Raw genomic sequence first — 13,643 nt, 5'->3', positions numbered from 1 at the left:
AACGGACAACGCTTCTCTGCTCGTTTGACCACCACAGAAGTACACGCTTCATTACAGCTGATCGGCCATAACCTGCTCGTAAGAAATTTTCAGATTGAGGCCTAAACAAAATTTGAGATCATCACATGGTCTTCGCTTCCCTGCTGGCTTAATGCCACGATCAGAGATCAATGCAGAAGCGCCCAGGAAGACTTAAGCTAAACCGTCCACGGCCACGTAGCCTGTTCCACCTTGGAGTGCATGTAGCTGCATCCATAAAAACTTTCGAGAAAAAGACACAAATGACAAAAAGCAGGAGTATTATATTTGCCTAAAAAAAGGGGGGGGAGAAAACGTGCATAAGAAAGCCCTACTCATAGTCTAAAAGGACTAATGAAACGTAGCAGCAGCAAGCCCGGACAGCACGTTGTATCACACTACATACCCAGGTAGCTGCCAACAGAAAAATTTCTGAAGCAACTAGCAGTACAAAAGGTCTCACAACAAATTAAAAAGCAGTGACAACAATCCAATACTTGCCTAATACGGGTATCAAATTGATTTATAGAGTTCAAGGAGACTTAATATGGACAGAACTAGCACTTAATCACAGAAGCAAGAGCGTATCTAGAGGCAAAGATTTATATGCAAAGAGCAGCACCAAAGTTATATACGCTTGAAATACAAAATATTGACGTGACTTTGTTTCCCTGGAAGAATCACACGGCAATAAGCTCGAAGAGAAGAACTAAGTGAATCCTGCTATCAGATCCAAAATAGAGGACAAACTTAAAAYAAGTGAGAATTGAAGGCAGCTAGAGAATGCGCTCAAATTCCATGAGTTGGTAAGACAAAGCCGGAAAAATCCAACAACTAAATTACATCCTGCGAGCAAACAGCAGGAGCAGACAGATCAAAAATAAAAGCACATGAAGTGGTTAAGTACAAAAATTCCCATGTAATCTCAGAATATATTAATTGAATTTTTCTGTTTTACATTACTGAAAGCAAAGTTAAGAGTGTCATAGAAAAATGTAGGTTCATATTACAGGGAAATAACTAAATATTGAGAAAGAAATGTTCTGACAAACACATATATACCGTATTTTGTCTGAAAATTAGCAAGACCAAAAAAATTGCTAAAATTGGCCACAAAAAAAAATCTCTGCAGAAACTATGAGAAACAAAATTGCCAAGCATTCCTAATTGGTACACTAAAATCCCTAAGCTATTAAGAAAAATGAAAAGTATATATAAAAAAACTCTAATAATCTTGGTTTATAGAATCTTGGTTTCATGTGGGATTATTATTTCTCCAGAATTGCCAGTGAAAAAATATTAAAACACATTATAATTGCATTCTCTGTCCCAGTATGGGGCTTTTTCTTTCTTTTTTTCTTTCTTTTTGGAATAGTTTTTACCAATAATAAAGTTTTCATAAGTACACAAGTGACACATACTCTTGAAATTAGGACTGCTGTTCTTAAATATGGCTCAAATAATTTATACATATTTGCAGCCCAAGCCTTCAGATAAACTTGCCTATCCCTTTACTATTTGCTTATCCTTACTCCACTGCAATAAGGAATGGCTTAAAATGTGCTGCCTATTTTCTTCTCAAATTGTGTGCGAGAAGCAGGCTGGGCACACTTTAAGCATGTGTGTGCATGCATGTATAGATACACAAAAGTGTGCACCCGCACACACGCATACATATACCCACATGTGAATACAAATACTACATTTCCTAAAACAATTCCTTTGCATTTGAATCACCAAAGTGTCTTAATACAAATATAGATATACAATTTCTTTTTGGAATGTCACTTGTAGAAGATTTCTGTTGGCATCTCTTTAGAAATAGGTGAAATATATCAAAGATAGTTCCACGTGCAGACACAGATTCATCAAATATCAAAGCAATCCCCCATTCCTTTTCACTTGGCTTCTGCATATATCAATAACTGCAAGATAAACATACTACATGAAGCATATTGTATGTTCTGCACCACAGTAAAACCAGAAAATAGGCTCCAGATGTTCCCTCAAATCCTGCCAAAAACGAAATTTGAAAAAGTGTTGAAAACCAGGCAAAGTTGGAAGCCTTGATTTAAAACATATAGGAAGAAAAGCCACAAGCAATCTTTCTGTAGGTTTGTTAGGAGTAAATTTGTTCTGTCTTCACCTACTAGATAAGAAGGGTCAACCCTGTATAACTGCAAATACATCATCTATGAAGAATGAAAATACTGATTTTCTTCCTGTTTATTACTACTTTAAAAATACATCCCAGACCTTCCACAGATTTGAGACTGAGAGAAAGTTTTCAATAGCTTTTACTCACTTGGAAGACTAGACTCCTTTGAGAGTTAGTTAGACCTAGGTTCCTAACTGCACTGGAAGTAATATTGAAAATGGGACTTGGCCCCTCGTTTGCCTCATTTACAATTTTCCTCGTGTATAATTTTCCTCATGTTACATAAATACAGTGTATAAAAATACAATTGTTTCCTCATGTATAAAAATACAATTGTTTACACAGACATAGCGTAGACTGAACTCTTACGGTCACAATATATTGAATAGAGATGCTGTAACACATCATGTTCCCCAAAGTCAAAACATACTAATTGATAGTGCAAAAAGTCCTCGTTTGTTGAAATGCAAAGTAAAGTAGGTTTGCTTAAACAGTCCTTCAGCAGAAACCACCTCTGGCTTTGCATTGCAACGGATGAAAAGTGTTTGGGACCTGTTGTTTCTCCTTTGAGTGGCAAAAACAAATAGCTGAAGCACAACAAATTACTAAAAGCATACAAGCACTGTCAAAAACAATCACTTACAGAGGTTGTGGAGGCAGGGCTCATCTGGCCCAATTAATCCTCTAAGACCTCAATAACTGATTGAAACATAAAAGAGCAAGAAGCACTTCCAGAGGCGATTCAGTGTCTTAGATATTTATCTTACAATGAGAAAAATCGCCTTGAGGATGTGTCCATCTTTGTCTCTCAATCACAGAGGAAGACCAGTCAACTAGTTTAGCCTTAATGTGCAACTCTGATGGGTACAGCAAGAACGCAAGCTGCAGTGTAGCTTTCAAAAGTGCTTAAGTCAGCAGGCATTTTTGAAAAAAAAAAGCAACAGCAGAAAAAAACCTTTATCTGTGACTAATATCATCTTACACTTTTTCCTCCTGTAAAACTTACTAGAGGATATCCTTTAATGCATTGCCTATACCAACATACATTTTCAATTTGAAAATAATTAACGAAACATGGAGAATTTAACTGAAATATGTGATTTTTGATGTCTCTCTTCTTTCAGAAGTACATATGACAGTTCTCAGCTTGACCACAAAGCACATTCCATTCTTTTCTTTACCACATATAGACTAGGAGAAAGCTATACATAAAGGTCTATTGGACCAATACAGCTTATGAAAACACAGGCTTGTTTTTTAAACAGTCACAATATACTGAACAGAGATGCTGTAACACAATTAGTTATTTTACCTGCATAGCACTCTTCCCCAGCTTGACAACCTCAAACAAAGTGACAGGGTCCCCTTCTCCATTCTGTTGAGGGTGACCATTAGCTCTTCCACGACTTGCTCCTCTAGCTCCAGCTTCCGAACGACCCTTATCTCCTGGAGACTTCCGTGGTTTCTTAGCGGCGGACTGGGCAAATAAAACCAGCAGAATGAAAACATATTATAGTTACGACACCTGAAATCACTCAAAGTATCTTTATAAATCATATAGAGATATTATGCACACATTTATACACTCACACAAACACATACATGCAYATCACAGAATAAGTCAGGTTGGAAGGGACCTTTGAAGGTCTTTAGTCCAACTTCCTGCTCAAAGCAAGGTCACCTATGAAATCAGACTAAGTTGCTTAGGGCTTTAGGCACTCAGGTACATATATTTATATTTATTAGTAGTTATTGTCAAACAACTTAAAAGCCACTGGAAGGTCAAGGCAAGTAGTGTCAAATTTCCAATGTTAAAGCACCAGTGCACATCAATACCTGTATTAGCCTTATTCAACATAAACAGATAATTGACATCATGACTAAAGTTAGACAGATGGCAGCAAATTATAAACAGGACAGCAAAAGTGTTGTAAGTTAGCATACAAAATAAAGAATAACTGAGAATAACTGAAGATCTTTGGAAGACAGCAACTAAATTATTGAATATACAATTGCCACGTTAACACTAGTTTTTATATTTAAACATTTTTCCCCCAAATGATCAAACAACCTTTATAAGAAACTACATACATAAGAAAGATTCAGCTGTTCAATTCCACTACGATTAAACAAGTACATTTATACAGACAGATTTAGTAGACTCTCATAACGGCCCCATCCTTGCTCTAAATGTTGTGAGTGGAGTTAAGACATTTTGCCTACAAATCTAAACTATTTAATGTAAATTCTTTCCAGATTCTTCAAGTTTATAATCATATCCTATAAATCCCACTTGAGATACGTCACCTACTGAACAGTTTGCTTTGAATATAAGTCACCTTGCGCAAAAAATTCAGTTTCTGGGGAAAAAAAGGTAAAATCCCTGATAAGATCTTACCTCCAAAGTCTGTAACTTCTCCCTACTTAGCAACAGACCAATGCAAAAGCTGCCATTTTCTGCAGAAGAATGAAGCTATTTTGAGAAATTATGTCAAAGAAAACAAGATGCAAGCAACTCCAAGACTGCACCAAGGACAGTATCTTCACGGTACCATTCACCTTTAAAAGTATAGAAGTCATTTATTCATCTAGACCTGTATAGGAAAATAGCACCCATGTTCCACCAAAGCTTTTAGGAGAGAACATGAAGTCAACATTTTTGGTTGCATCCTCCAACTGCACATGCATTAAGAATTTTCCTGCAGATAAAGGAATCTCTTATCTGAAAGAAAGCTGGTAGAAGACAGCCAAGCTGTAGTCTGTCCTTCTCCCTACCTTAAAAGGAGTCACTGTTGGTAGGGCCAGAGAGCTAAAGAAAAGGGCAAGGTAGAGTGCAACTGCACCCGACTCTTGCAAACATTCAATTAAAGACTTGCATACAAATGCAAGCTGGAAAGCTTAAAATAACAGTAGGGGCTCCGTGAAGAGTTTTTTGGATAACACGTGCATTTAAAATCAGAAGAATATGAAAAGTTCTCCTTCACTGAACTTTTAAACATTTGCATAGTGGCCTTTATCATCAAGAAAACTATCAACAGATGAAATGTTAACTACCAAGCTCTGAAGAGACACACAATCACTATTTAAAAAACAGCAAAGAATTACTAGTAAAGGGACTATTTTGAGATGTATAATCCACCTGTTCACTCAATTTGGGTGACTGCAAGCCACAAGTACTTGAACTAGCCATGATTACTCCATAATGAAAGTAGGACGGCAAATTGACGCCCTCTGCAGAAGCTAACACAGGCCAAAACAGGCCCTCTCTATACTTAGCTCCTCTCAACGTGACTGAGGGGAAAGCAAGCAGGAGATGAATGGACATGTGAAACGTACACAGAGATACCTTGTCACTGGAAAGCAATGAGAAATGCCGCCTGCATTGGCACGAGTACAAAGAACTAGTGCACAAATGCTCAAAACGAGCAATCACAAGACGTGTAAATTCTTGGTTTAAATCCCACCTAAGTAGGGTATCCTTATAGTGTGGGGGAAACTTTGGCCAAGACCCATACCTTGGAATGGAAGGGCAAGAACACCAGTGAACTCTCAGAAGAGGTGCAGAAATGATGAGCTGATGCACTTCTGACAGAATTACTGGCCAAAGCCAGGTTCTACAAGCCCAAGTAAATATCTCAAGATGGAAAGGATAAAGGCCTTTAGGGAAGACCTGGACCTGAATTAACACCATATCTAGTATTGAGTCTACTCAGATAAAGCTTTTCTCTTGTACAGATCTTTCTTTTGACAACGAGGACATCTCTCATGGTGGAGGAACCAAGTCTTTCAACTAACAAAAGCCATTCTACATCCAAGCCAGGCTAGCCCAATTCAGATGCAGGATCTGTGTTGAATCCTGCCTCAAGAGATACAACAGGCAGAGGAAGGACAACACATATGGGAATGTTATCACCTAAAGCCTCCTTAAGTTGATAGTCACCACTGTGGTTTGGTTGGGTTTTGTTGGGTTTTTTTTGTTTGAGTACCAGTCTGTCAGAATCCTATTTCTCCGAGTTGGGTAAGAACTGATCAAGTGTTTCTCAGTGTCAGAACTGACCTTCCTCTTGTTTACTACTGGTTTTATGAGAAAGCTGTCTATGAAAAGTCATAGAAAAGGCAAGCTGGTTAGCAGTATGGTATCTAAATGTATTAATAAATCCTTGTAATGATTTTCATAATCCAGTCATCCACTGCAATGGCAGACCAGATGCTGCTGAGGTGAGTAAGGACTACCAGAGGGAGGAATAAAGAAGCAATGCAGGAAAAAGAAGGTTTTCTATCACACACAAAGAGATGCTGCTTGGAGCCATGAGCCTGTAACAGCTAAAACTGTGCTTTCACTCTAAGACCAGGAACAGCAGAATTGGACTGACAGTGGGGTCAAAACAAACTGAGTTGTATGAGAGATGAACCAGGGCTTCCTCCCAAATACCAGTTGAAAATCCTGTCCAAGGGTCTGCAGGTAGCTTGGGTCCTTAAAATCATGCATCGTCTCCTCAGTCAGAGCATTTGGTGAAATGGTTTTCTCTTAAAAAAAAAAAAAAAAAAAAAAAAAAGAGCCTGGAGACAACACACCATGAGATAAGGACATCAGAGCAAAAGAAACCTGCACCAGCGATGTCAGTGCCACACTAGATGATCTCCAAAATGTATTACCACAAATCTTTCAGTATCAGGGCAAAAAGTCTGGTGGTGGCTCACACTACACTCCATCCTTTCTGGAATGGCTCTTTGCCTGCATGTCTATGCGGGCAAAGCCTCCTGGCCTCCACGCGGCAAATAAGATATGATGTACGAAGCCTGCGGCTCTTTCACTGGAGCCTGAAGTGGGCCAGATGCAGAAACTAAACCAAGAGTTTCTGGCTGTGGGGGAAAAAAAAAGTCCCAGCTTTGAAAGTCACAATCATCAGAGACTGAATTGATTTGAAACATTAAAGAAAGTGCTCTCTACTGTACATAACATTTAGCTAGCTTGCCTGTTCTTTTTGAAACTCTAAATATTCCATAAACAAGTTCTACAGCTCAACCTGTGCATAGAATATTTCACATTGCAATGTTTATTATTCCACCAAAATAATCCCTAAGGATAAGAATATTTTCTTTCTCACAGACTTTAGCTGAGTTGATTCTGCTTTCACTCAAAAAAAAAAAAAAGAAAAGAAAAGAAAAGAAAAAGAACAAGTTCAAAGTAACACCTGGCATGGAGATCAGCCTCCAAGAGGTGAAAGCCCCCAAATTACAGTCATACAAAAACAGAAATTCCTGATTATTTTTTAAATGTACACATTAGATTAAACTGACAACTACAGCTGAGAATTTATACACACAAGTGTTAGGAAATTCAGAAGTTAATGTTCCAGAAGCAAATCTAAAATGGCCATTTAGTTGACCACATAGTTTACCTGTTGCTTTATGGTTTAAACTAAGGTAAACAGGAAGCAAAATATTGACCTTAACTATAATTAAACTAAGATTGTGAAAATTCATAATTTTACATTATGAATTAATAATAAACTAATTTATTAAAATATGATGATTTTTCTTCCCTGTCTTTAAAATTATTTTGAAGAAAAAAAATGGAAAAACAGCTCACATTTGTAAAAACAGGTAATGCAAACACAACCAATGTTAACACACACTTCAGAAAAAAACAAAAGTGAAGGTGGCTTGAAATTTTCATTTAAAATCCCGCAAATTGATCCGATGTACTGCAGGAAGAAAATAAAGACAGTTACCTGTAACTGGTTTGGGGGTGTTTGTTTGTTTGTTGAGATATATTGTCTATATGCATGTTCACACTACAGGTACACTTAGACATAAGCATTGCCAGAATTTTTAATGTTAACAAGAGCTGCAGGAGCTTTTCCAAGTGTACTTTCTCTCTGTATAAGGCTTGGGCAGCTAAAAATGGTATGTGATCTTGTCTTCTCTCTTCCTCCCAGCCAGAGGATGACAGAACCTCTGAGGGAGAAGGACAGGCAGATGGGTTGTGAACACCCACCTGCACCATGCATCTTAAAGGGGAAAAAGTGTTACAGGTCAGTAACCCCCCCACCTTTTAAATGATGGCCTAGATGTGCATGCATACTGCAAGCAACTTAAAGCAATACCCCGTTTCTTAAGCTAGCTGGAAGAAGCCTTCTAAGCTTCCACTAGTCTCTCAAAGGCATCATCTTGAGAGGCCTCTGCATCATAACACAGCGTTAAGTGAAAGAGGGATGGTAACATCTGAGCCCTGGCTGAATGACTCCTGATCAAAAGAGGCAACTCCCGCACACTTCATAACATTGTCACAGTTATCCAGTGAGAAGGTCTCCGATTCAAATTTTCAGTCCTTTGGACTTTTTCATCACAGCAACAAACAAGGTGGTCCTGGTGAAAAGCCTCACCCTGCAACTAGAGACAGAGAAAGGTCCCCTCACATCCAGGCCATGCAGAGCTGCTCCAGCTGTAGAGCAGGCAATTTAGAACAAAAAAGCTGAAGCAGTGTTTGGGGCGTTTGCTTTTTTTCATCCTTATTTAAAAACTAGCAAGAGAGCTAAAAGTGATCTTAAAGAATCAAAAGAGTCTGCTATGAAGGCCTGAATCACTTCTGTTCTCCCAGCTGAGGCAGCCACTATCAAAACAGGCTGCTTTCACAGATAAATGAAGAATAGGATAGACTGCCAAAAATACAAGGTTCATCCCATCAACAACTTAAAGAGAAATGTAAAATCTCATTAGAATTCCTCCACTGGGAGCTACAAGTGCTGGGGTAGAAGAACACTGAGAAGTCTTCACACCRTGGCTGTATGTGCACCGCATTTCCAGAAAGAGTTACTTACTTCCGTTTTAAGGAACAGACCTAAAGTATCAGGCAAGTCAGTTGAAACAGGACATTGATTTTTGTAGCACCAAATCACAAACCCCTACTACTACGAAAATAGTCCTCTTCCAAGAGGACTCCTTCCTACTATTAATTAGGAGGTGCGTCATTTAAAACTAGGAGGAAAGCTCAATCCTCAGGAGTATCCAATTTCCATGTTAGAGGACTAAGTAAGGCTAAGAGTTTAAGAGTTATAAATTCACGTAGGAAAGCAAAGATAAAGTATTGTGGTCTGCCTGCTCTACACTGAAAGATGCAAAAGGCCCTGAGAGCAAAACTGGCCACTCAGTGTTGGGCCAAAAGCATCAGAAGTGCCTTGTTTTGCCTTGCCTCAAAGAGGAATATGAAGAGAGGAGCTGGAGAAGGGCATGCAGCAGCTTCCCCAAAGCAGCAGACATATCAATATAGCCACCTCTGCCACAGGAAGACTGGTATTTCTTCTTGTCCTCTGAGCTAAAGAGACTGATCTCTAGCTACTCCTACTTTAAAATCCAATAACTGAAATTTAGCCAGGGATGACTCTCGCTCCCTCAACCCGTCACAGCCGAGACTGTAAGCCAAGCTACTCTGAGCTCCTGGGGAGGTAAGGCCAGGTAGGTTAATACGGAGAATGACGACAACATTAAACGGCACTCTCAAGGGAGCRCTGATCCATGAGAGGAGGCAAAAGGGATACAATAAATGGGATCTGCGCCTCAGCTCACTAATGTGAGAGCTGCATTACATCATGAGCCCTTGGGCTTTCAAATCCCTGACCTAGAACAGGAGAGAGCATCCGCGCCCACGCGCTTGGATAATGTGGCAGACAGAAAAGGCATCCTGTGGCCAGCGTTACTCAGCAACTGTAACCAGCACAGTCTGTCATGGGTCACTCATTAAATAATGCCACGGGGTTCACTAAATATATATCCAGATAGTATACTCACATACAGCACCATGTAAATACCTACCTCAGTATATCCCACTGACCGGACAGATTCATATCCCGACCAATTGCTCCACAGAGCGCTATTCTGCAGGACTCGGTTTAGAAACGGGCCTGGGCAACAGCAAGGCCAGCTCCAGCCCAGGCCCTGCAAACGCCTGGGCAGGACACAGTGCAACTCCTGCTGAATTCACTGCAAGGTGCTGCGAATCCAGGACATTTGAGCTAGATCCAAGAGTTACTCTGAAGGGACAACGCGCTTAATCTCCTCACGAGTCAATCATCTAGACTATGCTCAGGCAAGAACTCGTTAGAGGAGTCTCTACAGAGAGAGGAGAGGTGGCTTGGAAAGCAACTTTTTCAGGAAGGGAAGGGGAGCTTCCCGAAAATATTAAAGTTCTCTATGAACTGAAAAGGTCTTTGCTACAAATGGCAAATTTTCAGCTGAGGACTATCCCCTTATGAAAGTCTAATAGCTGCAAGGAGGAATATCTTTGGGGTATAACACTGTACTGTTGTACAACGCTGCACTGTTCTACAACACTGCTCATGGCCCACACAGTTCTCTCAGGGGTGTTCAGAAAATCTGGAAAAAACATCTAGCRGTAGCCTACCTTTCTGATAAAGGGCCAGGGCCATTCTAAAATGCTACAGCAGAAACCTATTTAAAATAAATACACGACTACGTGTATTTGATGGATTACATAGTGTGCAGCTGTGCAACAGAACCGTGCAGCTCGACAAACTGGACAGAAGAGTAAACTTTCTTCCCAAGAGAGGTCAGTAACTTTATGGCAGATGTGTCGTTGTAGCTGTAATGGCTAAGGACACAAGCAAGTCAAGGTTTGTGGGGAGAGATTAAATCTTATTAGACCATAATATTTTCAAAAAAAAAAAAAAAAAAAAGTGAGCCTTTGGGCACAAAAGCCTTTCTTTAGGTCTATAAAAGAAATGAAAAACATCGAAGCTAAATACCAGTTGGGAAGATCAGCTATTAATTTTACAAAATACGTTAATCTCTTTCATAGCTGAGAGAAAAGGTAGATAGTACCTGTGAAGGAAAAAAAAGGGATGTTAGCAGATGGCACAGCAGGGGAGAAATGCAAGAGTAGGACCTCCGGCAAGAAACAAGTAATTCATCGCCCATGGGGAAGGTGGATGGGTTAGCAACATGGAGGAGCAGGGAAAGTGCAATTACAATGTTCACCAATAACTCTAATAAGTCCATGATTTTCAGTGTTGAATAATGTTACAAATTTAAATGCCTAGCCTTACCAAGATATCTGTATGTTTTCTCAAGGATATCAGAGACTGAATAACTCTTTTTTAGTTGTTGTTTGCAGAAGCATTGTTTGCTTGTTTATTCCTTTCCATTCCTGCAGTATCAACTAAGGAAGAAAGATTTGATTGTGGATCCAAATACATACATTTAGTCAAGTCTCCAGGAAAACTGTAACAAAACRACTGGATTTGTGGATGAGGGGAGAGCAGTGGGCGTCATTTACCTTGACTTTTACAAGGCTTTCACCACTGTCTCCCACAATATTCTTGTATCCCAGTTGGGAAGCTGTGGTTTGGCTGGCTGGACAACTAGATGGTGGATAACTGGTTGAAGAGTTGGCCTAAGAGGATAGTGGTTAATGGGTTGTCCTCTAGCAGGAGGCTGGTGACGAGGGTGTACCAGAGGTCTACACTGGAGCCTGTCCTGTTTAACATCTTTATCAGATACCTAGAGGGGGTGAGAGCGCGCACCCTGGTCAAGTTTGCAGATGACACCAAATTGGCAGGGAGACCAGTCAGTGATGTCAAGGGCACGACTGCCTGGAGGAATGGGCCAACAAGAGCCTCATGAGATTTAACATGGACAAATGCAAAGACCTGCCTCTGGCAGGGAATAACCCCTTGCAACAACCCAGGCTGAGCCTGGCTGGCTGGGGAAGAGGACCTAGGGGACTTGGTAGACAGCAAGCTGGATACGAAAAAGCAATGTGCCACGGCAGCAAAGAAGGCCAGCGCCACCCTGGGCTGTATGAACAGGAACATAGCCAGTAGACCAAGGAAAGTCATTACCCTCTTCTACTCAGCAACTGTTAGACTGTGTCTGGACTACTGTGTCCAGTTTTGGCCTTCTCATTGCAAAAGAGATATTGATAAAAYAGGGCAAGTTCAGCAGAAGGCTACCAACGCATTCAGAGGGCTGGGAACACTTTCCCTGTGGGGCTTTTTACAGCAGCGCATGGTGGGAGGACAAGAGAGAGCAGTCAAAAACTGAAGCAAGAGAGGTTCTGACTCAAGACAAGGAAAAAACTTTTCACCAGTCAGAAAGTCGAATACTGAAACAGGTTGCTGAGAGAGGCTCTGCAGCCTCCGTCCTTGGAGGTTTTCAAGACCTGACTGGACAAAGCCCTGAGTGATGTGACCTGACCCCAGAGCTGACCCTGCTTTGAGCAGGAGGTGGAACTGGGACATCCCAGCCTGAATGATTCCTTGACTCTATGATCATCATTGCTGCTCTTCTCTGAACCTTTTCCAGTCCTATTATACCCTTTTGAGATTTTGGGGTGGGAGTGGGAGGAGGAGGAGAAACTGGAACTGTACAAATTGTTCAAAACATTGGCAAACTACAGATTTACTAAAGGACACAYTATTTGTTTTACTCTCTATTCTTTTCCTCAGAATTCTAACACTGGATTTGCTTTTTTGACTCTTATTGAACATTACAATGATGTTTTCATGCAATCACCTATCATAACACTACAGTCTTGCTCCTTAGCAGTAATGATCAGCTCACAGCCCATCGGTTTGTGTGAAGCTACAACTGTTTCCCCTCCATGTTCATCACTTTACACTTATGTACACTTAATGAGCCTGGAGCTGTTCTAAGCAAAATAAGCAATTGATCCTGCAGAACAGTTGATAGCAGGACTAGTAGAGTGCTTCAGGGAAGAGTCCCATGGGAGCTATTAAGAAGCTTAAGATAAAGGGATGAGCAATACCTTTTATAACATTCATCTTTCCTTTCTAATGAATATGTGAGGGTAAAAAATAGTACCAGTGGTTCTGTAAGTGAAATTCCTAGACTCTGACAACTTTCTGGGGTAGCAGTCAGGTTGCCCCATCCTCTGTTTTTCAATTAGATCTGCAAGAACTCATAGGTTGATTCATCTCATAGACTAATGAGATATTCTTAAGATGTTTCTCATTCTGCCTTTTGCTTAAAGGCTGTGTAAACAGATGACCTATTCTTAACATGTTTCTTATTAAGATAAAGTCAGCAAATGTGTCCATCTGATGAAGAAAATATGCCATCATAAGAAACACTGTTCAAAAGCTTTCAAAAAGGAAGAAAACTTGCCCAGAAAAGCCCAGGACTTAAAGTGTTGGCTTCTAAAGTAAGTCCAGAAACTGTGAAGCAAGTGTAAAACCAATACAGAGACGTTTGCTCTGACTTGGCCAGCACGCTTGAGAGGAACACGTGGTTCTGTCCTTTCTAATAGCCTCACTAGCCCATGCACAGGCAGTTAGACTCAGGGTGGATCCTCTTAGGATAAAAAAATCTCCATCTACTAGTGCTATATATCTAGACATTCATACTAGCAGTGTACCTGTAGACAAAGACTAGGAGGAGAATCAGGATGATTAGCAGCAAACAGAACTTCCCACCAAAAATCTTATTC

The 13,643-nt window shown here is 40.2% G+C and overlaps 1 protein-coding gene across 6 annotated transcripts in view; it reads right to left on the bottom strand.

Moving 5' to 3' along the window:
- STAG1 (stromal antigen 1) overlaps window positions 1-13,643 on the bottom strand; it is a 154,353-nt gene that overhangs the window by 133,489 nt on the left and 7,221 nt on the right. For 4 of the 6 annotated variants that reach the window (XM_026075538.1, XM_026075542.1, XM_026075541.1 and 1 more), the window contains one exon: window positions 3,489-3,668. In XM_026075538.1, the coding sequence (XP_025931323.1) occupies window positions 3,489-3,668 (180 nt within the window). The remainder of the gene's footprint in view (window positions 1-3,488; window positions 3,669-13,643) is intronic. The other 2 variants (XM_026075539.1, XM_026075543.1) reach the window with 1 other exon arrangement.

Source organism: Apteryx rowi, unplaced genomic scaffold (genome assembly GCF_003343035.1).
Source record: "Apteryx rowi isolate R43461 unplaced genomic scaffold, aptRow1 scaffold_406, whole genome shotgun sequence".
In the NCBI taxonomy this organism is placed as follows: domain Eukaryota; kingdom Metazoa; phylum Chordata; class Aves; order Apterygiformes; family Apterygidae; genus Apteryx; species Apteryx rowi.
This window is presented reverse-complemented; position numbering and strand designations above follow the sequence as displayed.